General features: G+C 41.9%; 2 protein-coding genes across 2 annotated transcripts in view; one reads left to right on the forward strand and one right to left on the reverse strand.

Annotated features, from left to right (window-relative positions):
* LOC129777482 (uncharacterized) overlaps positions 1-17,376 on the reverse strand; it is a 65,213-nt gene extending 47,837 nt beyond the window's left edge. Inside the window, exons 1-2 of the mRNA XM_055783761.1 lie at positions 16,689-17,376; positions 16,584-16,626 (exon numbers count right to left, since the gene is read on the reverse strand). The gene's annotated coding sequence lies outside the window, so the exon portion shown is untranslated. The remainder of the gene's footprint in view (positions 1-16,583; positions 16,627-16,688) is intronic.
* LOC129780206 (uncharacterized) lies at positions 6,151-6,867 on the forward strand. The gene has a single exon (XM_055788230.1). The coding sequence runs from the start codon at positions 6,151-6,153 to the stop codon at positions 6,865-6,867; it is 717 nt and encodes a 238-aa protein (XP_055644205.1).
* Positions 17,377-26,111: the final 8,735 nt, after the last annotated feature.

Genomic DNA, 26,111 nt, shown 5'->3' on the forward strand with positions numbered 1-26,111 from the left:
CAACCCTGGTGACATTGCTCAATGGTGCAAACATTATCATGCATACGGTATACGGTCGATTTAGCCACTTTCAGCGATTTCGTGATTTTAGTTTTTGAGATTTTAGTATTGAAAAAGATGTAGAATCCGGTAGTGGTAGTGGTAGTGGTAGTAATAGTAGTAGTAGTAGTAGTAGTGGTAGACTCCGGAACCACATTCGGTTCAAAAATGTTTCTACAATGTTGCGAAATATATTCAAAATTGAATAATACTTCACATTTAAATTTAGTGAAAACTTCTATTATCGATTGTCTCTATATTTTCGTTTATTATTACGCCCTGTGTTCAGGTCCCGAAGATAGCATCTGAAGTTCCAGCCAGGGATACCAGGTGATTTTTTCAAATGTCTTCAAATGGTACGAAAAAATGTCTTCGAATGTCTTCACAATCATATCGAAGAGAACTAAAATTCATAACTTACTTTTGAACAAAGTATGATAGCTTATTCAATGCTTCTTCCAATAAATGTGAACAAAGAATACATTGCGCAACTGCGAACTAAATTTTATGAGTTTAGAAATGATAATTGGCTTGATAAACCGTCGATTGAGTGAATATCGCTCCAGTTCTTCCCCAAAAACGGAACTGTAATAACTCAATTTGTTTATTTCAGCTCTGAAGTTTTGGTGGTAACTCAAACCAGGTCCATAAAATTGTTTACTGAAACTTAATTACTATCCATCTGCGTGGATAGTGGCGAAAATAATAATTGTGGTCAAACCAGGAAAAGACCCCAAACCCCCCACCAGTTATAGGCCAATAAGCTTGCTCTCAGCAATCAGTAAACTGTTTGAGAAACTTCTTCTCAACCGTTTATAAGCATTCGTTAATGAAAATAATATTATTCCCCCAGAGCAGTTTGGATTTCGAAGGGGTCACAGCACAATCCATCAACTGCTAAGGCTCAAAAATAAAATTCAACATAAAGCAGTTTCTAAGTCCACAGCTATGACATTGTTGGAGGTTGAAAAAGCATTCGACAACGTTTGGCATGATGGGCTTATTTACAAACTTTGCCTTCTAAATACTCCAGTTTATCTGGTTAAAATTATCCGCAATTACCTCCAAGATCGAACATTCAGAGTTTTATTGGGCAATGTTGAGGCAGGAAACTGTCTCATCAATGTTGGTGTTTCTCAAGGTAGCTTCCTGGGACCATTGTTATACAATATTTTTACGTCAGATTTTTCTAATTTTCCAGCTGGTTGTAACTATTTCTTCTTTGCGGGTGATACTGCAATTACAGTTAAAGGAAGAACCCCTCGAGAACTGACTAATAAACTTCAAAAATGCCTTGATACCTTAGTTTCCTACGCTAAATCGTGGAAAATTAAAATGAATGCTTCGAAAACTGACACCATCATCTTTCGTCATAGACTTTCTCCCAAGCTTATACCAGCGCCTAATTGTAAAGTAGTACTCAATGGTGAGCCAATAGAATGGTCTTCACATGTCGCTTATCTTGGCTAACCATTGACTCCAAACTACTTTTCAGTCAGCATGTGGATAGAGTTTTGTTTAGAAGCACAATTTTAATCAAAGCTTTATACCCGCTAATTTGTCGTAAATCCAAGCTCTCCAGATCTAATAAACTGGCCGTCTATAAACCAATTATTTCACCCGCCATCTATTATGGTTCACCGATGTGGGATTCTTGTGCGGCAACGCATCGTAATAAAATTAAAAAAAAAACTAGAACAGGTTCCTTCGAATGATTCTGAATATTCCATATGGGACAAGAGTGGCTGACATTCATGAGTTAACGGGAATATAAAATACTGAGACAAAATTGCTAGATTTTAGGAACAACCTTGCTAGCAGATGTAGGAACTCAGAGTTCCCCCTAATAAGAATTTTATTTTAAAGTTTTTCCTTGTAAATATTAGTTATAAGATGTAAATAGTTTGTGTTAGTTTTAGTTTTAGTCAAACTCCACTAGTTGCAAATGCACAAATACCCCCAAGTTGAATTTTTAGAAAATAAACGAAAACAAACAAGATAGGTTAAATTCTGACAGAATGAAGATGAAAAGCGAGACTGCTGTATCACTTGTACATAATTGAACTATGTAAATATCTAAAATAAAATATTAAATAAAATTGAATTTAAATAAAAAAAATTAAGACTCATTTTAAGATTCATTCTGTATTTGGAAGTCATAAAATAAAGAACTCCCAAACTAATATAGAATCCGTCTTTATCTTGGACTGAGGTTAGGTTAGGTTAGGTTTTGAATTAAAGAGACTTTAAACTCCGAGAGTTCATTCGTTTCTTTAAAGGACTGAAGAATACAACACTCTTCATCAACTTTTTCTTTAGTTAATAATTCAACTGCAAAAACGTTCCAAATGTTGGGTTTGTTATAGAATCCGATAGATGAGGTTCTGACCTATCAAATACAGTTGGGAATGAGTTTGCAGCTTAGTCATGGCCAAAAGAGAGAGACGATGTAGAGAAGTCGATGATGTCAGTTAGCAATCAAATTAGGACAAAATAACAGAATAACAAATATCAATCAAGGCAGCAGAAAAAATACTCAAAATCATGTTGGAACCTGGATAAACATACGCTGTGTTATAATTTGGAAATGGTTGAATTATGGGGCTTTCTTCCCGAATACACTTCACGATGAAAACGAAATGAAGTGTATCCGCGATTACGACACCTGGATACGAAATTAGTTCTTGACAAGGCTTACAACTTTCAGATTAGCCCGAAGGCAGATTTGCTAAAATCTCAATGAAAATTTTCACTTGGCGTTATTTATTTACTTGAAGCACGTTTTTGTTACCCTTTCAGGAACAAAGATGGATGTAGGACTAACGTTAAAATGGTAACGGTTTTTTTCGAAGTTGCATTTTGAATCAATTATCAATAATGTTCTGGTCTTGATTTTAATTCTCAATGAATGAATATGATTTTTTTAAATTTATTTTGGCTTAACGTCTTTACAACATGGCCCGATTCACAATTCCAATTCCGCGGGCATCCCGTGCTCACCATGTCATGCTTCGCTTGGTCTAACCACCTTGCTCGTTGTGCTCCTCGTCGTCTCGTGCCAGCCGGATTCCCGATGAACACCATTTTTGCAGGATAGTTGTCCGACATTCTTGCACCATGTCCTGCCCAGTGTATCCTTCCAGCTTTGATCACTTTCTGGATACTCGGTTCGCCGGTGAGTCGCGTGAGCTCGTGGATCATCCTTCGCCTCCATACGCCGTCCTCCTGTACACCGCCGAAGAAGGTATCATTGTCAGACGTTACCATTGAGCCAAAGTAGACAAATTGGTCCACTACCTCGAACTTATCGCCGTCGATCATCACACTACTACCTAATCGGGTCCTGTCGTGCTCGGATCCGAAAGCCAGCATGTATTTGGTTTTGATTTTCAGTCCAATTCTCTCTGTTTCGTGCTTAAGTCTGGTGTAATGTTCAGCCATCGTCTCGAATGGTCTGCCGACAATGTCTACGTCATCAGCGAAGCAAATGAATTGACCGGATCTATTGAAAATCGTACCACGCAAGTTAAACGCCGCTCGTCTCATAACACCCTCTAGCGCGATGTTGAACAGTAGGCAAGAGAGACCTTGTCGAAGCCCCCTGCGGAGCTCGAATGGATCAGATAATCCACCCGAAATTCGCACACAGCACTGTATTCCATCCATTGTAACCTAAATCAGTCTTGTCAGCATCACGGGGAAGTCGTTTTCGTCCATGATACTCCATAGCTCTTTTCGTGTTATTGAATCGTATGCGGCTTTAAGGTCGATGAATATATGGTACGTGGGGACTCTGTACTTACGGCATTTCTGGAGGATCTGGCGCAAGGTGAAGATTTGGTCAGTAGTAGATCGACCTTCGATGAAGCCAGCCTGATAACCTCCCACGAATCTGTTTGTCAGTGGCGATAGAAGACAGATGATGATTTGGGCTCTTTGTTGGCGGCATTCAGGACGGTAATTGCACGAAAGTTTTCAGTCTAGTTTGTCCCCTTCCTTGAAGATAGGGCAAAAAACCCCATCTTTCCACTCCTGCGGTAGTTGTTCTGTTTCCCAAATTCTGACGATCAGCTGATACAGATAACTAACCAATTTTTCTGGGCCCATATTGAAGTTCCGATCCGATGCTATCTTTGCCAGTTGATTTGCGGTTCTTCAACTGTTTAATAGCATTCCTTACTTCACCTATCGTTGGGGGTGGTACATCTTCATTATTTACTGTACCAACGTTATTTTGGTCCTCTGCCTGTACGCCATTCAGGTGTTCATCGAAGTGCTGCCTTCACCTTTCGGTCACATCACGTTCGTTCGTCAGTATGCTCCCATCCTTATTCCGACACATTTCTGCTCGCGGCACGAAGCCTTTTCGGGATGCATTGAGTTTCTGGTAGAACTTTCGCGTCTCATGAGAACTGTGCAGCTGTTCGAGTTCTTCACACTCCTCCTCTTCCTGGCGGCGCTTCTTTTCCCGGAAGAGTTGAGTTTGCTGTCTCCGCTTCTGTCTATATCGTTCCACGTTCTGACGGGTAGCTTGACGCAGCATGAGTTCCCGCGCAGTGTTCTTCTCCTGTAACTCTTGCTGACACTAATCATCGAACCACTCGTACCGTCGTCTTCGTTCCATTTGTCCTAGGATGTTCTCCGCTACGCTGTTTATGGCTGTTTTAATCATGCTCCAACAGTCCTCAAGAGGAGCTTCGTTAATGTGTTCCTCTTCCGGCAGCGCAGCTTCATGCGAATGTGAGTAGTTTTCGGCGACATCTGCTTGTTTCAGTTGCGTAAGGTTGTACCGTCGCGGGCATCGGTACCGAATGTTGTTCACGACGCAGTTTTGGGCGCATCTTAACCATCACTAGGTAGTGGTCCGAGACGAGGTTAGCGCCTCGATAGGTTCTGACGTCAGTTATGTCCGAGAAATGCCAGCCGTCTATCAGAACATGGAACATGGCTGTTTGATTGGGCGACCTCCAGGTGTATTGGTGGAGGAATTTGTGTTGGAAGAAGGTACTGCGTACGGCCATATTTTTAGAGGTGACGAAATCGAAGAGTCTTAGGCCGATTTCATTTGTTAACTGGTGTGCACTGTACATACCAATTACAGGTTCGAACTCCTCCTCTTTACCGATCTGGGCATTGAAATCTCCGATGATGATCTTGATGTCATGTTTTGGTAAAGTCTCCCAGTAGGAAACATGTTTCAGACAATATTCAATCCCAAAAAGTTAGTAATCTTATCGAGACCAAAACGTTCACTCAGCTGGAAACGATCAATACCCTGAATCGGGCTCAAGCGTTCAATCGTCAATTATTAAGTAAAATATCACAATATGAACCAACCTTTACCAGCTAAGCCTCAGAAACTGGACTTCAAAGTGTATGTTATTTGTGACATGCAACCATTTAGCCATAATCAAAATTATTAATCATTAAATTCAATCTAGTAGCGATAAGAGAATAGATCTAAGGCAAGATGCGTCTGATAAGGGTTCAACCGTTGAACAAATATCGTTGCAAATCTGGACCGGAACGTGAGGTCTTATTTCGTACAAACTTCTTCAAGTTGAATACTTTTAGACTTTTAAAGCACGATACACGAAACCATACTATCGAATCGCGTCTATGATCGGCGTAAAGTTAGGGCAGATCAAAATTTTCTTATACAACTATGCGCAATCATCTGCTCCTAGTCATTGTCCTGCTCCAAATTTTCATAGACTTTTAGGAACAGTCAGAGCGAACAAAGATTTACGTTTTACGTAAACACGTAAACGTTTAACGAGTTGATGAATCATCAAAGATAATAATGGGTTTTCAGACAGAATAAACATTTTTCAAATAGAAATTGTGGTGACCCTATTCAATAAGTCGTCCTAGCACCTGGCTGCACTGCAAGTGCAGCAAAGTCAGTCTAAAAGTATCCTCACGTATGTAAACACATGTACAGAAATAAAGTTAAATTTAATTGATTCATTTCGTCGCGTTATTTGCTCCTCGTCATTTCCGACCCACATTTGGTGACCCCGACGTGATTGAAACGGACTCCAGTCGAAAAAACGCTAAAACTAAATCGACAATCGGATAATTTTGCTTTTTTCCGAAGCAATAAACAAAATGGTGGACTCAGCTCCAGCGCAGCAAAATATTGCAGCAGTGGCAATTAAGTTGCCAGATTTCTGGAAGAACGATCCACACATGTGGTTCGCACAGGCGGAGGCGCAATTCCATCTGGCACAGGTTACGAAAGATGAAACAAAATTTTGGCACATCATTGCAAAAATAGATCAGTCCGTAATATGCCACGTCTCGGACTTAGTGTCAAATCCTCCACTTGAAAATAAATACGATGCAGTTAAAGATCGACTGATTGCTCGTTTTGCTCTTTCGCCACAGGCGCGACTCGAACAATTACTTGGTTCTTGCGATTTGGGTGATCTTCGACCCACACATCTTCTCGCCAAGATGCAGGAAAGCTCCACGGGATTGAACGTCGACGATGCATTAATGAAGATGCTATTCCTCCAAAGGATGCCGCAGAATGTTCGAGTGGTACTGAGCATAAGTGATGGAAGTTTGCAGAAACTAGCAGAAATGGCCGATAAAATGATCGATTCATCTACGGTCACTACCGCAGCTGTTCAGATTCCAGCTCAACCCACTGGACAGAATGCTGATTACATCAATCTGAAGGAAGAAATTGAAGTTCTTACAGCCGAAATTCGACGCCTCAAGACTACCCCAGAACGAAACCATAGTAGATTTCTTCAAACTCGAGACCCCGTGGCGAAGACGTTTGCTGGTACCACCGTAAATATGGCAATCGATCGTTGATCGTTGATCGTTGAATAGATCGTTGCAGAGAGCCTTGTTCATTCACACGTCAAAAAATGGGTGGATTATATCTATGATATAACCGCAAGGTTGACGTGGGACCACCTTAGCTTAGTAATAATTTGTTTGTATTTATTAAACTTTTGATTGAATGAAACAATTTCCGAATTCAATTGAATTCAATATATTTGCGTTGTGAGACCGTGTTAGGGAAACGCACTCTAGTCTACACGAAGGCAAGCGAGTACAAAAGTATCCACAGTTTGCATGTATTTGCAATGCCGATTTCCCCAGACACCTTGGTTTAGAAGTCTTTATAGGTAAACAGATTTCAGTCGGAACAAAAATACTCCCGATCTGCATGAACTTGCAATCCCAATTTTCCTAGACAACTTGGTTCTGAAGCCTGTGTTGAGGAAACATTTTTTAGTCGGAACAAAAATGCCCCCGATTTGCATGAATTTGCAATGCCAACTTCCCCACGCTCCTTGGATTTGAAGTCTGTGTTAGGGAAACACATTTCGGTGGGAACAAAAGCTTCCCCTACTTTCATGTATTTGCAATGTCGATTTCTCCAACGCTGCTTGGTTTTGAAGTCTGTGTTGGGGAAACCGTAAAGCGGGCCAATCAAAACGAGGCAGCTAGGGCGTTCAGATAACGCTTAACATTTTACAGTTATTCAATTATTTTACTAATGAAAAATAACATTTTGTTAATTGTGATAGATGCGTAGAAATATTCCCTATCAATTGATGCAAACATCTTTCCGATCCAGTAGAAAATGTTCGATAAGTTATAAGCACTCGAAATCTTGCATTTTTTCCTGCATGTTCTGTGTTTAGGTTTTCATTTTACCCTCCATATATTCCGGTTAGACGTAGTCCCACGTCAAAAACTAGTTGGTTGCCCGCCTGAATCGGCACAGGTGGGTAGCAATGTCCAAAACCGCCGACTTGTAATTTTCGACAAAACAAGCAAGATTCGTTTCCTCATCGACACAGGCTCGGATGTGTCCATCATTCCAGCGACAAGACAGGATAGAGCAGGAGCAACAGTTTCGTTTTCTCTACATGCAGCAAATGGAACAAAAATACAGACCTATGGGAGTAAATTTATCGCAGTGGATCTCGGCCTTCGACGATGTTTCAAGTGGCGCTTCCTAGTGGCAGATGTAAATATTGCCATCATTGGTGCGGACTTGCTAGCACATTTTGGATTGCTAGTGAATCTAAAAAACCGGCTCTTGATTGACGAGACAACGAAACTACGAACTACTGGTAGTTTGTCGGAAGTGCCTCTCCATGGAATAACGGTGGACGCTCAACATCCGTTTCGAGACTTGCTGACATCGTATCGAGAAATATTAATTCCGTCATCAATTCAACAGGAAGTTAAGCACGATGTCACACATCATATAATTACACGGGGGCCTCCGGTGGCTTCAAAGCCGCGTCGTATGCATCCAGAAAAACTTCAAGCAGCAAAAAACGAGTTCCAAACTATGTGCGAAATGGGAATATGTCGCCCTTCGAGCAGCAGCTGGGCAAGCCCTCTCCATTGTGTTCCCAAAAAAAAGTGGTGAATGGAGGTTTGTGGGCGATTATCGGCGCTTGAATAAAGCTACAATCCCTGACAGGTACCCCGTACCTCACGTCCACGATCTTGTCAACAGATTCCAAGGTAAGATCATTTTCACTACGTTGGATCTTGTCAGAGCGTATTATAATATTCCGGTGGAAACTACAGATATTCCAAAAACGGCCGTCATCACTCCTTTCGGTCTGTATGAGTTTATGCGCATGCCATTTGGCCTATGCAATGCAAGTCAGACCTTCCAGCGGTTCATGCACAAACTTTTCGGAGATTTGGACTTCGTTATCGTGTTTATCGACGATATTTGTATAGCGTCAGCAAGCATGGCTGAGCATAAGGAACATGTCAAAGTTGTCCTCGAACGCCTCAAGACATACGGTCTTGTAATAAATGCCGAAAAGTGTGTTTTTTCGAAACCGCAGGTAGAGTTTCTAGGATATTTGATTGATAAGGACGGAATACGTCCCATTGCCTCACGTGTTCGCGCTGTTCTTGAATATAAGATACCAACAGTCTGGAGCTGATCTGGCGTAGTGGTAACATCCATACCTCTCACGCAGAGATCACGAGTTCAATTCTCACTCCCGACATTCTTCCAAAAATGGAAGTAAAAGTGACGAACCAGCCGAAATGTGTTGAAAGTCACTATAATAGAGAAAAAAAAAAAAAAAAAAAAAAAAAAAATTTGGTTCTCAAATGGGGATCAACACTAGGGTAGGAGCCTACCTGTTGGTCTCAAATGTTCCTATCTCACGCCTCCACGAAGATCATATGACGACATTTTTAGATCGGGCGTGAACTGGAAACACACACCTGGTCTTGGCTCCGAGAACGGGTGTCGAAAGTGGCTAAGTGAGGGGGTGCGAGCGAGTCAGAGCGCTATATCTCTCCCGGGGAAGGCCTCCCGGGTCATGGAGGCCTTGCCAACCCGCTGTCTCCCGGGCAAAGGAGATACACCCAGAAAATGGAGCTACGTTCACGAAGAATACTCAGAATGCGATCGCCCGAGGAGGGTCCCCGAACTGGAGCTGGTCCTGGAACGGGCGTAAGAGCGAGCGGCCAGCGGCTGGAGGGCGATGTGCAAGAGCGGGCCACCAGCCGGGTTCAACCCGAAGAGCTACCGCCACACGGAAACAGCAGCCATCGACATCACCAACGAAACGCTGCGCCTACGAGGCGTGTTGCGACTGTCAGACGACAGTCGTCCACACTTGTGGGTACTACTAGGCGACGGATCATGTGGACACATGAAATGAATGAATTCGTGATCCGCGCCTATTACATCTGCACTGCTTTGGAGACGGACATGAGCGGTCGCCCTCGAATACTCGCAATGTTCGAGGAAGCGTATCCATAGTTCGTCGGGAGGCTTGACCAAAACGCGATGAACGCGAGGCGTAGAGCGATTGTACGCAACAATATGCTCTCCCAAACGCAAGTCGACGAGATCAAGCAGCAGGTGCAGAGAGAACTAAGCTCCAGAACAAGCAGAGCAAGCGATGTGTCGAGACGAAGTTCAGTACGGCTGAGCAATTCATTCGCGAGTGGGGCACGCGAATCAGCACCAGTGGAGGCCACAGTACAACAACCCCCTGAGCCGGAAGATCCACAGCCAGATCAACAACTACTACGCGATCTGGTCTTCCATTACGACGAGGCGATCTCACAGTTCCGCGACACGGACCCTTTGTCGCGCCCCAGGATCCCGAAGTTGCAGCATTCCCGCAGGCTGACAAGTGCAGTAAAGCTCATGAACGAGCACGTTCTTCCGCTGCACTTGGTTGATGCTGAGAACATGGAGGAGCTGCAACTGAAAGTTTACTGTGCTGCTGTGGCGACCGCCAAAAGTTTAGGATACCGTATTAGGCCAAGAGGCGGACTGCTCCAACATCTCCGTGAAAGGCGTGAGCCTCCATGGCGAAGGAGATTGGAGCAACGGATCCTAAACAAGCGCGCCGCAATTGGAAGACTGATGGCGTACAAAAGAGGCAGCAGATCGGCGAAATTATGTCGCCAAGTTGCTGTGATCGTGCGGCCTACTGAACTTCGCCAGCTGGGAGCTCACCAGCTGACGGAAAAACTCGACACACTGGTACAGCAATTGAGCGTCCTAACTAAACGGCTGAAACGTTACTCTGACTCTGCAAAGCGCCAGGAACAAAATCGGATGTTCAGAGATAACGAAAAAGCGTTCTACGACCACATTAGCGACGAGAAGCCCGACTACCGCGAAGGTTTGCCAGATATTAGCGATGTGACGAACTTCTGGGCTGGTATTTGGGAGACCCCAGTAGAACATCGCGACGGGCAAATGTGGTTAAGACGGGAGGAGGAGAGTTGTGGTGAAATTGGAGAGATGCCAGCTATCATCGTCGGAGAGAACGATGTCCGCGAAGCCTCGCGGTACCTGAGGAACTGGGCAGCACCGGGCCCCGATGGTGTCCAGAACTTTTGGCACAAGAAGCTGACCGTCGCACATCCAAAGATAGCTGAGTGCTTCAACAAGGTGCTACGTGACCCACACAACCTTCCTGAATTCGCCACCCGTGGCGTCACCTTCCTCCTCCCGAAAGACAGCAACACATTGAACCCATCAAAGTACAGACCGATAACGTGCCTATCGAGTCTGTACAAGATATTAAGCAGCATCATAACCGCCAAAGTTTCTGCCCACTGCGAACAACACCATATCATCGCAGAAGAGCAGAAAGGATGCAGAAAAAATACGCATGGCTGCAAAGACCAGGCCATCATCGACGCAACCATAGTCGGCCAGGCGGTTTATAATCAGCGGAACCTAAGCATGGCCTATATCGATTACAGGAAGGCTTATGACTCCATACCTCACTCGTTTCTCGTCCGGGTATTGGAGCTCTACAAAATTGATCCCGTCGTCGTTAGGTTCCTGCAGCATGCGATGAGGCAGTGGAGCACGTCTCTGCACCTTAGTGATGGGGAAAATGTGTTGCAGTCTAGAACGCTGCAGATAAAGAGGGGGATATTCCAAGGCGACTCTTTCAGCCCGCTTTGGTTTTGTCTGGCACTGAACCCCCTCAGTAGAACGCTCAATAGAAACGGTCATGGCTATAAAATAAGGTATGGCGACGGCGCCCACGAAGAAGTGACCCATACCTTTTACATGGACGATCTCAAGGTCTACGCTGATTCACGTCAGCGTCTAGGTGTAGCTATCCGGGTTGTCGAAGACATAAGCAGGGACATCTGTATGGAGTTCGGCCTCGACAAGTGTCGCTGTGTCCACCTGCTGAAAGGACAACTTACCGAATCCGGAGGCTACGAGGTCTATGACGGCGAGTTTATAAGAGACATGGTTCGTGGCGAATCCTATAAATATCTTGGATTCCGACAGCTCACCGGGATTCGCCACTCCGACATCAAGACGGAGCTGCGAGACAAGTTCTTGAGTCGAGTGAACTGTGTCCTGAGGACTTTCCTCAACGCGGGGAACAAGGTACGCGCGATCAACACATTCGCGGTTCCCCTGCTGACCTTCAGTTTTGGTGTAGTCAAATGGAGCAAAACTAACCTAGAGGACCTTGAGAGGAGGATGAGGAAAGCATTCAAAGAGGCCGGAATGCACCATCCTCAATCGGCACTGGAGAGAGTTTCACTACCACGCAAAGAAGGGGGACTTGGAATCGTCGACATTTCTGCCCGGTGTGTTGCCCAGGTACGACAACTGCGCGAGTACTTCGCAGAACGCGCCAACCAAAACGCGCTATACCGGGCTGTCTGCGCCGCCGACAGAGGATACAGCGCTCTGCACTTGGCGCAAGCGGAGTACCAACTCAACTGCAATCTGCAGACAGTGGAGGAGAAGATTGCAGCTTGGAAGCAGAAGGCAGTGCATGGTGCCCACCCCCATCAACTGGACCGGCCACACGTCGACAAGGCCGCATCTAATCTGTGGCTAACGCGTGGTGAACTCTCTTCAGTAGTAGAAGCCGACATGATAGCCATCCAGGACAGGATAATGCCGACGAGAAACTGCAGGCGGTACGTCTGGCATCAAGACGTTGATGACATTTGCCGGATGTGCCATCAACCAGGTGAAAACATAGAGCACATTATGGGAGGCTGTCCCGTTTTGGCCAACGCAGCCTACACCGAGCGCCACAACAACGTGGCCCGTATTGTTCATCGACAACTGGCGCTCCAATGTGCTCTACTGGAAGACAACGTACCAAACTACCGGTACCTGCCTGCACCTGTCCTGGAAAATGACCGTTTCAAGCTGTACTGGGATCGCACTGTTCTGACCGACCTCTCGATCCACCACAACCGCCCAGATATAATGGTTTACGACAAGAGCTACCGCAAAGTCACCATCATCGATGTCGCTATTCCACTGAACCAGAATCTGGAGGAGACCCACGGTCGCAAAATCTGCAAGTACCGACCATTGGCCGTGGAGCTCAAGGAACTGTGGGGGCTAAGGGAGGTCCCAAGAATTGTTCCAGTCGTTCTCTCTGGAACTGGAATTGTCCCGAAGACACTTCTGGAAGCGCTAAAGGTGTTGAATATGGAGAAGGAATTGGCCGGCATCCAAAAGTCGGTCATCCTTAGCACCTGCGCGATTGTCCGACAATTTCTCGGTCAGGACTGAAACAGCACGAGCATGCAGATACGTGCATTCCGCAGAGCCTAGTCCCCCTTTGGCATTCAGAAGCCCGGGGGCAGGTGAAAATTCTGGCTAGGTTCGCCTAGTTAAGAAGTGAGATAAGTCTGCCAAAAAAAAGAATCTTAGTGTAACCAAAGTGGTGAGGTTCAGAAGAACAAGAACAGAACAGAACAGTGGTGAGGTTCTCAAATGGGGATCAACATAGGGTAGGAGCCTGCCTGTTGGTCTCAAATGTTCCTATCTCACGCCTCCACGAAGATCATATGACGACATTTTTAGATCGGGCGTGAACTGGAAACACACACCTGGTCTTGGCTCCGAGAACGGGTGTCGAAAGTGGCTAAGTGAGGGGGTGCGAGCGAGTCAGAGCGCTATATCTCTCCCGGGGAAGGCCTCCCGGGTCATGGAGGCCTTGCCAACCCGCTGTCTCCCGGGCAAAGGAGATACACCCAATAAAATGGAGCTACGATCACGAAGATTAATTAGAATGCGATCGCCCGAGGAGGGTCCCCGAACTGGAGCTGGTCCTGGAACGGGCGTAAGAGCGAGCGGCCAGCGGCTGGAGGGCGATGTGCAAGAGCGGGCCACCAGCCGGGTTCAACCCGAAGAGCTACCGCCACACGGAAACAGCAGCCATCGACATCACCCAAGAAACGCTGCGCCTACGAGACGTGTTGCGACTGCCAGACGACAGTCGTCCACACTTGTGGGTACCACTAGGCGCCGGATCATGTGGACACACGAAATGAATGAATTCGTGATCCGCGCCTATTACATCTGCACTGCTTTGGAGACGGACATGAGCGGTCGCCCTCGAATACTAACAATGTTCGAGGAAGCGTATCCAGAGTTCGTCGGGAGGCTTGATCAGAACGCGATGAACGCGAGGCGTAGAGCGTGGTGAAGGACTTGCGCCGGTTCCTGGCATTGATTAATGTCTACAAACGTTTCGTACCACATGCTGCAGAAGTTCAAGAGCAGTTACGAAAGCTAATTCCTGACAATCGAAAAAACGACAACAGAAAAATTTCATGGGATAAAGAAACATCTCATTGTTTCGAACGATGCAAACAATCGCTAGCCGAGGCAACATTGCTTCACTATCCCGACGCATCAAAGCCTCTTGGGCTCATGGTAGATGCATCTAACAGCGCTGCGGGCGCTGTGTTGCAACAATACGATGGTGAAAGCTGGAAACCCATTGGATTTTTCTCTCAAAAATTTTCTACTAGTCAAAAAAAGTACTCTACTTTTGGTAGAGAATTAACTGCTGCACATCTAGCAGTGAAATACTTCCGGCATTTAGTGGAAGGACGAGAATTCACCATTTTCACTGATCACTTCCCGCTGACTTGTGCTTTGACCACGAATCCGAGTAGCCGTCTCCCCCACGAGGAGCGATATCTGGCATTCATAGCGGAATTCACAAGTGACATTCGCCACATAAGTGGAAAAGACAACATCGTTGCGGATGTTTTTTCTCGAGTTGATGCGGTAACAACCGGGATCGATTTTGATGCGATCGCTAAAGATCAACAAAATGACCAACAATTGAAAAAAATTCTGTCGTCGAAAAATTCTTCCTTAAAACTCGAGCTTCGGACATTTATTCATCTGCGCTCACCGTTGGTTGTTGATGTATCTACTAACAAAAACCTTCGTCCTTATGTTCCAGAAAACCATCGAAACAGCGTAATGACACAACTTCATGGATTAGCTCATACAGGTGCTCGTGCAACAAGAAGGTTGATCACCGCTCGATTTATTTGGCCCGGCATGAACAAAGATATCAACCAATTCGTGAGAACATGTCAGCAGTGCCAATTATCAAAAGTAACAAGGCACACCGTAGCACCTTCATCTACTTTTGATATACCCAAAGCTCGCTTTCGGAACATCCACATCGATCTCGTTGGACCATTTGCTCCTTCTTGTGGAAATCGTTATTTGTTGACCATCATTGACCGTTACTCGCGATGGGCGGAAGCGATTCCACTTAGCGAAATGACTGCGCCAACCGTCGCTAAAGCTCTCTACGCAGGATGGATAGCTCGTTTTGGGACTCCAGAGACGATCACATCAGACCAAGGGAGGCAGTTTGAGTCAGAGGTTTTCAAGGCTTGGTGTACATCATATACGTACCACTGCATACCACCCGCAGTCCAACGGAATTATCGAAAGATTTCACCGAACTCTAAAAGCATCCCTCATGTGTGCCGGTGGGCGGAATTGGCATGATCGGCTTCCTTTAGTACTACTAGGACTTCGCTCCGCTTACCGAGAAGACTTAAAATGTTCATCTGCAGAGTTGGTGTACGGTCAAGCCCTCGGAATTCCGGGAGAATTCTACGACCATCCAACAACAAACATCGATCGTTCAGAGCTATCAAGTTTTTTGCACAGGACATTCAGCGAGTTAAATGCACCAGTTCCGATCCACCATGCGAAAGAAAAAGCGTTTGTACACCAAAAATTGAAAGATTGTAGCCATGTCTTTCTGCGAGTAGATTCGGTAAAGAAGCCGCTCCAACAACCATATGAGGGACCTTACGAGATTTTAAAAAGGAATGAAATTTTTTTCGAAATCTCAATTCGAGGAAACAAGCATATCGTATCCATCGACCGTGTAAAACCAGCGTTCATATGCGATGGAAGCATCTCGCGTCATCCCCAGGACGACACTAAAACCGTAGTTACACAATCAGGACACAGAGTTCGTTTCTTAGTGTAACTGGAGGGGCATATGTGGTAACCCTATTCAATAAGTCGTCCTAGCACCTGGCTGCACTGCAAGTGCAGCAAAGTCAGTCTAAAAGTATCCTCACGTATGTAAACACATGTACAGAAATAAAGTTAAATTTAATTGATTTATTTCGTCGCGTTATTTGCTCCTCGTCATTTCCGACCCACAAAATAATGAATGAAAATTAATTTCTTCGCATCAAATTAATGTTCAATGTGAATAGAAAACTTTGTTCTCTTCATGTGATAGAACAATCTCTTTAAAAAAAATTATCTGAAGATAATTTTATATTATGAAGATGAGTTTTAGTAAGAATATCTTAACAACTCCTGAACTTTCTGATAAAATATATATCTGATACACATTCTGTTATGATTACAACAACATTCTCTCAAAATTCTCATATCTTTGAACAATAGTTTGTTGGATGAAGATTGGCAGTAGAAAATTGCCAATTGAACATCATGCCTTATTAAAAAAATGAAATGGAATATGTATTCTAAAAGAAAATTAATATCTGATTTTAAAAAAAAAGATGGTCCTTTTCAGAACATGATCATACATGAATCAAATGTTTAATACCATTTTAAACCGTGAAGGATGGCATAGTACTGTTGTATATTCTTCCATACAGTTATAGGACTTCATTATTTGAATTGTAAGCTTTAACGAAACTGATTCATTGGCAAAGTTCTCTAGAACTGTGTAATACTATTCGTAAAATTCAAAAATACATACCAGCAGCTATTTTTCTCTCGCAGTTCAATTCTCCAGTCCGTGGCTGAAAAGTAGAGCATCTGTTATTGTATCACTTCCGGAACTGTTGATTCTTCAATAACCTACCAGGTTGTGCTTTAGGGAACCATATAAACTAAAGCTGGTGACACATCCTTCCACCAACAACTTCCGAGTAACCGATAAGAATTCAAGTTCCTCCCTACTCCCTTTTATGTGGTACACAGTAAAATCCTTCCTAGCTTCAAATGTGGGTAGCTTCACTCATTCTCGCATCACATTTTGCCCTCAAACCATTGTTTGACGTTACGATGCAAAACGCCTTCCTTTATCCTTGTAACATTAGATTCGAAGATATCATTTTTACCATCGGAAAAAACACTTTCCACTGCATATGATGGCACTCTCTCTCTTGCCCGAACGTTTTTACTTTTCACTATTAGCGTAGACCACTATCATCGAGTTGTATTATTGTACAGTGCTCTCATAGCTCGAAAGAAAAAAAACTTGATATCGCTTAAAAAAAAATCCACACAACTCTGCACAGCACCCACGGATATCTCAAGGACTACGGGGAGGACTCTCCGCGAAACTGGGCCCGAAGTTTCCGCCGAGGCACAACACCCAGCGAATGTCTCTACGCTTTTCCGTTCCGTTTTAATGAAACGATAATTCTGTATGGTGTTCAGTAATGACATATATAACACTCTCCACACACTGCAGCGTATATTTCGTATATAAAACGCTATTCGCTCTAGCTGGCAATAATCGGTTTGGTGCTTTGCGTTCACTCTGCTTTCAGTGTATGAGAACTGACGTCAAAATTTGAGTCTTTCGAAGGGCAGCGCCGCTACACACAAAACGCAAACATGCAGAAAAGCGAAAAGGCCTTTTCAGAATCTGTTTCGCGAAAGAAATAGGGTAAAGTGACAAATGTTTCATGTTGTGGTTCTCATCTTAAATGGTTGTATTGCATTCAAAATGCTTTTATCAGTCGATTTTGAATAGTTTGCTAACATTTATTTAATGGGGTATTGCCTTGTTATGACTATGGGAATTGAATTTCCCATCAGTCTTGTCGCGGACCGAGAAGGCTTGTTGTCAAAAAAGCCAAACTTAAAATTATATTTTAACAAGACCAAGATCATTTTTATGATGTGGTATATTTTCAGAAATTATATTTGCGTCGCTATAGTAAAAAGGAAGTGGCACGCGTACAAACTCTAAAATTTAAAAAAAGTAAAATTTTTGACATGAAAAATAGCACTGTAATCCATCCATTCCATACCAAACCGATATAGCGGTTCTCAGATTTCCATGAAAAGTGGTAGATTTGTTCTTTATCGCAAACAATAAGACCAGATTTTTTTTTATTTTTTCGTTAGAGTGACCATTTCTGTTTTAGGGTGATCCTTTTTTGACTTTTTTCATAAAATGACTTTTTCCAAAAATTCATAACTTTTGAACTAGTCGACTGATTCTAATTATCGGTATGTCAAATTAAAGCAAATGACCTCTTATTTTTAGTTAAAATACTTCAGTAGCAGAAAATTTTATTTTATTAATATTGATTGTAATTGTTTTTTATTGTTTTTCATGGTCTCAGGATCAAGGGTGCTATTTTGTTTTATATTGACGTAGGACTACGTCTAACCGGAAGATATAGGGGGTGAAATGAAAATCTAGGCACTGAACAAGTAGGAAAAAATGCAAGATTTGGAACGCTTATAACTCGAGCATTTCTCAATAGATCGCGAAGGTTTTTGCATCAATTGATAGAAAATATATCTACGCATCAATCATAACGAATAACATTTCATTTTTCTTGAGATAAATAATTGAATAATTGTGAAATATCAAGCATTGTCAAAATGCACTATGTGCCCATTTTTGATTGGTCCATTTTGTGCTCCTCAAATCGTACCGACCAAAACGGGCAACCAGCGGCAGCAGCGAAATAGAATGAAGCACGATTGGGAAGGAAAAAGAAAAAAATGAACGAAACATTGGTCGCAGTCTCACACATGCGTAATTCTCGAGCCAGCCAGTCAGCTTAAAAATCCCCGCTCCGCTGCCGTAACGATCATTCTCGTTCAAACCGTACACCACATCGGTTCGCATCACAACACATCAACAAACCAACCCAAGCAGCCATGTCTGGACATGGTAAAGGAGGAAAAGTGAAGGGAAAGGCAAAATCCCGCTCGAACCGTGTTGATCTGGAGTTCCCCGCAAGGGTAGCTAGGCCGAGCGCGTTAGTACCAGTGCACCAGTCCACCTAGCCGGCGTTATATAGTTTCGGCCGCCGAAGTGATCGAGTTAGCAAAGCTGCTCGTGACGATAAGAAAACCCGCATTCGGAACAGAACACATTCGGTTCGGTGGACATCAAGACAACAGGCAGTTGCAGCGAGTGGCGAGTGGCAAACGCAATCGCAAAACGGCATCAAGTAGCAGAAGAAAAAAGTTTGTTCTTTATACAAACTTATCGAAATGGTTTTTTTCAAAACCACGAGTACTAAGTTTTCTAAATTGGAACCATTAAATAAAACAAGGCGCTTTTCAGGGTCATTAAACCTTCCAAAAAAGAGTTTAGGAAATACAGTTCAATGTTTTCTAAAACATTATCCAAAATAATAATAAAACACAAATTGATTTTTTCATAATTTGTTTGCCAGGATCTGATGAGTATGTGAATTTGGCAGTTGTTCTGAGCTTATTGATAGTTGGGGACTTTCCTGATTATTCAATTTTCACCAATTCTTAAATTGTTTCCAGATTGAAAGTACAGTAATTTACAATTAGTTCGACATTTAGCTAATTGGACGGACATGTAATGCGACTTATTTAGATGGACATTTTTGTAAACATAGAGATCCAAATTATGACCTCACATTGAAAGTCGACACTGTTCCACTGTCATCGCAAATGTTCAATTACAGGTTAAAATCGGCTCCAATGCGACACTGAGCGGCGCTTCGGCACGTCGCATTGAATGTAATTTACTGTCACAAAGCTGAATGGGAAGAAATTTTCCAACTGTGAAAGCTGTGGCGAGTGGCAACAAATCGCTAAGGTTCAGCCGAACAAGATGGGGATATCGAGTGATAACAAAACAATAAACTCTTTAGATTGAATATAATTTTGTGATCCTCAAAAGGACCCTTTTTAGCCTGCATGTGAATCCAACGAGCGAACAAATCGTAATGAATGTATTTTTTTGCCATCGCTCCCTTTTAACGCTCATTCGTTCGTCTCGTTGGACTCGCCCCTCTGGCTGAGTCTGCCGATTTATCTCTATCCTGTGAGTGTGTACCGCTAGAGTATAAAACACGCGGACCCCAAAAAAATATCATATTTTCTTTCAAACCGTAAACCCGTGTGGTTGTACGGCATCGGCATCGTGGACGTAACAAAGGAGGACAAGTTGAGGGAGAGGAAAAGTCCCACTCGAACCGTGCAGGTGTGCAGTTCCCCGTAGGTGTATCCGCCAATTGCTCAGCAAGGGTAGCTAGGCCGAGCGCGTTAGTACCAGTGCACCAGTCCACCTAGCCATCGTTATATAGTTTCGGCCACCGAAGTGATCGAGTTGGCTGGTAAAGCTGCTCGCGACGATAAGAAAAACCGCATTCAGAACAGAACACATCAAGACAACAACAGGCGGTTGCAGCAAGTGGCGAGTGGCAAACGCAATCGCAAAACGGCATCAGATAGCAGAAGAAAAAAGTTTGTTCTTTATACAAACTGCTTTGGTGGCAAATCCAGAACAAGGCGGCATCGAGGGCGTTCGAAATGGCTTTTTTCAAAACCACGAGTACTAAGTTTTCTAAATTGGAATCATTCCATAAAACAAGGCGCTTTTCAGGGCCATTAAACCTTCCAAAAAAGAGTTTAGGAAATACAGTTCAATGCTTTCTAAAACATTATCCAAAATAATAATAAAACACAAATTGATTTTTTCATAATTTATTTGCCAGGATATGATGAGTATGTGAATTTGGCAGTTGTTCTGAGCTTATTGATTTTCACCAATTCTTAAATTGCTTCTAGATTGAAAGTACATTAATTTACAATTATCTCGACATTTAGCTAATTGGACGGACCTGTAATGCGACATATTTAGTTGGACATGTTTGTAAACATAGAGTTCGGGGTCCAAATTATGACGCCACATTGAAAGTCGACACTGTTCCACTGTCATCGCAAATGTTCAATTACAGGTTAAAATCGCCTCCAATGCGACACTGAGCGGCGCTTCGGCACGTCGCATTGAATGTAATTTACTGTACAACATGTCACAAAGCTGCAAAGCAAAGCAAAGAAATTTTCCAACTGTGAAAGCTGTGGTGAGTGGCAAACGCAATAGCAAAACAGGAAGGTTTAACCGAACAAGATAGGAATATCGAGTGATAACAAAATACAACACCAAAGGTTCTTTTCAGAACCATCAACATATTCATAAAGAGTAAACAGTAAACTGATCCGTTTTTCAGGTAGATTTTCAGGTTCACGCAGGAGAAGAAAATAAAACAACATATTTAAAATATATCTTTAACAAAAGCTGTCCCCTTTGTATAGTCCTACGTCACTCCGGTTATGTCCCCCACATTACCCACCCGTCTTTTTTTCTAGAAAGCTGAACGTGCTTTAATTTGGTATGTCAATCATCTGGCTCGGTACAGTAGTTAAAGAGTTATGAATTTTTGAAGTATTTTTACTAAAAAGAGGTGATTGGTTTTAATGTGATAAGTCGACCATTAGAATCGGTTGAGTACTTAAAAAGTTATGAATTTTTAAAACATTCAAAAGTTATGAATTTTTGAAAGAAGGCAGTTTAGGAAAAAAGTGAAAAAAGGGATTTTTCGGACCACCTTAAAACGGAAATAGTCATCCTAACGAAAAAAATAAAGATATACAGGTCCTATTGTTTGCAATAAAGAACAAATCTACCAGTTTTCACGAAAATCTGAGAACCACTATATCGGTTTGGCATGGAATGGTTACTGTGAGCTCGCCTGGATATTCAGCAATACAATTAATTCTAATCATTCACTATTCATTCACAAATACAACAAAATATGTAAAACAATAGCAAAAATGTGTGAAGCCATGGTTTTGTATCCCAACCACACATATGTAGGAGATGAGATGAAGATAAGAGAAGAAATTCTTAAATAATTAAAATAGGTATATGTATATGTAAAAGAAATTTCCTCCGACTTGCACTGTGATTACGCGTATTCTAGAGCTTGCCACTCCAAATGCATTCAAGGCGTGTTATTTGGCATAGAAATCTCAACTAAGTACTAATAAAAATGACGCAAGTAATACTACGTTGAGACGGCGAAGTTCCTCTAGGAACGTTAGTGCCATTGAAGAAGAAGAAGATGTATATGTAAATATAAATCGATTATAAAGTTTCATTTTGTGCTTTGGCTCTGTGTGAAAGTTAATTCATGGACTACGCATACACACGAGCAAGACGTGAGAATATTCCTCCACAAACAAGGAGAGGAAAATAATATAAGAGCGAAAAGAACCAGCGTTGCCAAATGTCTTTTACAATAATTCAGATGCATGAGAAGTATAAATAATAAAATTGGGAAACATTGGCACCATTGGTCCGAAAGAGTATACGAAAAATGAGCAATTACCGGATATCTCTGTGGCTGATGCATATCACTAGTTCGATGGAACGTCAGTCCCTACTAGAGGTGGGCAAAACGGTTCACTTTAATGAACCGTTCAGTGACCAACCGTTCACTTAAGTGAACTAGTTCTTTTGAGCAGTTCACTCACTCTTTTGTACAGTGGCGGGATATGTCCGATATTCATTAGAAATAACTTAGCACAATGAAAAATCAAACTTTGATTTTGAAATTTTAATTTTGTTTGAGTCGTTATTCATTATTTTCAGCATAAACTAGCATTGTGCTGCTTTGCTTATGATGTATTGCAATAAATGCTATAGCAAAACTGTACCCAAGCCGAGAACGTCCATCTCAAAATTATCGAGCACAATATGATATAATATAAAACATATTTCATATTAGCGACGCGAATTTCACTGTTTAACAAGACTGTTTAAATAAACTTTCAGCTTTCAACTATATTTTATAAGTGAGGTAGATTGGCATAACAACTTACTGAAATATTTACCCTGAACTCCAAAATATGAAAATTGATAAATAACAGCTGACAAGTCCGGTCTCGACGTTACCATTAAATACATCAGACCGATCCGATTAACTCCCTGTACGGCTTGTCTGTGTACTCGTTACGATCTTTTCCTTTTTCCATCTTCAAACGCGGTTCCATCGGGATGGCAGAGGGCTTGCAATCACTCATCCCAAAACGTTCGAGAACACTTTTAATATACGCATGTTGATCAATCGTCATGACTTTCGCTTCACGATCATAATGAATATTGAGTCCCAGCAAAAACATCTCCGCAACGCTCGTTGTCCTTCTTTAGTCGCCTTCACATCATTGCTATCCGTTTCCGGAATGTTCCAGAAGTCCTCCTCTTCGGCCACTTTCTCGACGCAGTGAATAACATCCAACTGTTGCAAATATACTTTCATTCGAAAGCACCAGTTATTAAATCCGTTGTCGTCGAAAGGTTTAATCCGCAAGAGGTTCGCTTCCTTCTCCATATCGAATCTGTTCTTTTTAATATCACTTCCGAAAACTTTTTACAAACTGAGGTATCCCAGCAAACATTAAATCGTATAATTTTGCACGTGTCAAGTCTTACAAGAAATCCGAATAAATCATAATCGCATATAATATCAATCAAAGTATGTGTCGTGTATGTTTGAAATCGCATAAAATGCAAAAACTCGATTTTATATACCATTATCAAATTAAGTCGCAATTCGGTATAACAAACATCAGGTTTATGATATACATTGTCGTAAAATATATTTAATCCGCATCATATGCGTATATTACGCTGATGCAGTTTGTGTGTCGTATAAGCGTATAATTTAAATCGATTCAGTACTGTAGCAAATCGTGTTGCATGCTGAAGAAAATTATGAAACAGTAAATCATATTAGATCCTAACAAAGAACATATTACATCATATTGAAATGTCAATGAAATGCTGATGCACTCGAAAGTTTCAACCGCTGTTGAATTAAATTTCAGATAGCCGCGCGAGATAGCTGGTGGATGATAATCCAGACGACCGGAGTTCGAACACACATCGGAGCAGTTTTCACCAAACATTAATCTGTGCTATTTTAAACATTCATATTCCACGCCCAACACAAGTCAATCAAATAATTATAATTTCTACAAACATAAATACTCATATATAGAAATGGCGATTCGTGAGGATAAACATTACACGAAAATATTTTGCACCGTTTGTTTTTTTTTCTATGTCTGTAATAAATCGTATATGAGTATGGCAAAAGTCGCTATTATCGCCGGTCAAAGTTGCATATTCATCCAAACAAATTCGGTAAGCATTTGCCATGTATGTATATGGCCTCCACTTTTGCATGCATATGCCAGTTAGGCGCATTATATGCCAACCTAATTTTAAGGCATATGATGTTGTATATACGCTTGTTATGCGATTTAATGTTGGCTGGGATGGCTGCCCAGCAAACATTGAATCGTATAATTTTGCACGTGCCAAGTCTTACAAGAAATCCGAATAAATCATAAACGCATATAATATCAATCAAAGTATGTATCGTGTATATTTGAAATCGCATAAAATGTAAAAACTCGATTTTATATACCATTATCAAATTAAGTCGCATATCGGTATAATAAACATAAATTTTATGATGTACATTGTCGTAAAATATATTTAATCCGCATCATATGCGTATATTACGCTGATGCAGTTTGTGTGTCGTATAAGCGTATAATTTAAATCGATTCAGTACTGTAGTAAATCGTGTTGCATGCTGAAGAAAATCATGAAACAGTAAATTATACTAGATCCTAATAAAGGACATATTACATCATATTGAAATGTCAATGAAATGCTGATGCACTCGAAAGTTTTAACCGCTGTTGAATTAAATTTCAGATAGCCGCGCGAGATAACTGGTGAATGATAATCCAGACGACCGGAGTTCGAACCCATATCGGAGCAGTTTTCACCAAACATCAATCTGTGCCATTTTAAACATTCAATTCCACTCCCAACACAAGTCAATCAAACAATTATTATTTCTACAAACATAAATACTCATATAAAAAATGGCTATTCGTGAGGCTATAATAAACATTTCACGAAAATATTTTGCGCCATTTGTTTTTTTTTCTATGTCTGTAATAAATCGTATATGAGTATGGCACAAGTCGCTATTATAGCCGGTCAAAGTTGCATATTAATCCAAACAAATTCGGTAAGCATTTGCCATGTATGTATATGGCCTCCACTTTTGCATGCATATGCCAGTTAGGAACATTATATGCCAACCAAATTTTAGGGCATATGATGTTATATATACGCTTGTTATGCGATTTAATGTTTGCTGGGTGGGCCCATAACCTCTTAACAGTAGTGAAAATAAAACGCGTGGTTTACATGTGAAGGATAACATACGAATGGTATTTATTTGACATAACAACAAGTTATACACTGTAAAGAGAATGTATAGAGAATGAATAGTAATCAATTATTAGCTACACCTACACTGTTAACAGAAACGCCTCTATTACAACGTTAATGCTTACCGAATTGGAACAGTTTCTGGGATTTTACATTGATTAGGATCTCGATGAATCCAGTGGTTAACTATTTTCATCGTTTGTGGAGATCTGACGAACCTAGGTAGTGCGGACTGAATCAAAACGGCTGTCAAAATAGATCCAATTGAAATGTCAAAAAAGATCCAATGATCAGGAGTGTTATTTTTCTTATGATAATCAACACTATGAAAAATATATACAGGTATTGTTATCAGAGGCAAAAATAGTTAAATTTATAAAATGAACGAACTACATTTTTCCGTCAATTTTTCAATTGACCACTGTATCTCTGAAAGAACATCTTATATTGCAAGGTATCAGAACCTGAAAGAATATAAACAACCTACGAATAACGCTTAGTTCACTCCAAGATTTTAATTATTTAACATCGGCGAATTTCGATACATACATACATATCAAAAGTGAAATGTTTTGAAGGCGTTATTTTCTAACGTCGGTGAAAACAGCTTTGCTAATGAAGTTAATCGAATGAAATCCGCTTAATTATGATCCGCTAGTCCTGGTGATGAATATACCGCTAAAGCATTCAGCGCTTCGTGTTGATGATGGACGTTATCTTCTGAGTCAACTATCGGCTTAATTGTGGAGAAGGCATTACGGTTTCTTACGAGGTTTCTTTTCCGGTTGAAATGTAATGACGTATTTGTAACCTGTAAATGTGTTTGAAAGGTTTGCTACACTTTTGGTTTTCAATAATCGAAACATCGTACTTACTCCACAGATACGGGAACCCTTATTCGGAACTAGTTTGTCGTCTCCGCAAAAATCAACCCAGCGCGACTGTAAATAC

The sequence above is a fragment of the Toxorhynchites rutilus genome, chromosome 3 (genome assembly GCF_029784135.1).
Source record: "Toxorhynchites rutilus septentrionalis strain SRP chromosome 3, ASM2978413v1, whole genome shotgun sequence".
NCBI lineage: Eukaryota > Metazoa > Arthropoda > Insecta > Diptera > Culicidae > Toxorhynchites > Toxorhynchites rutilus.

Excerpts from the sequence above, each read along its gene's own strand:
- LOC129780206 (XM_055788230.1), top strand. The coding sequence starts at position 6,151 with ATGGTGGACTCAGCTCCAGCGCAGCAAAATATTGCAGCAGTGGCAATT.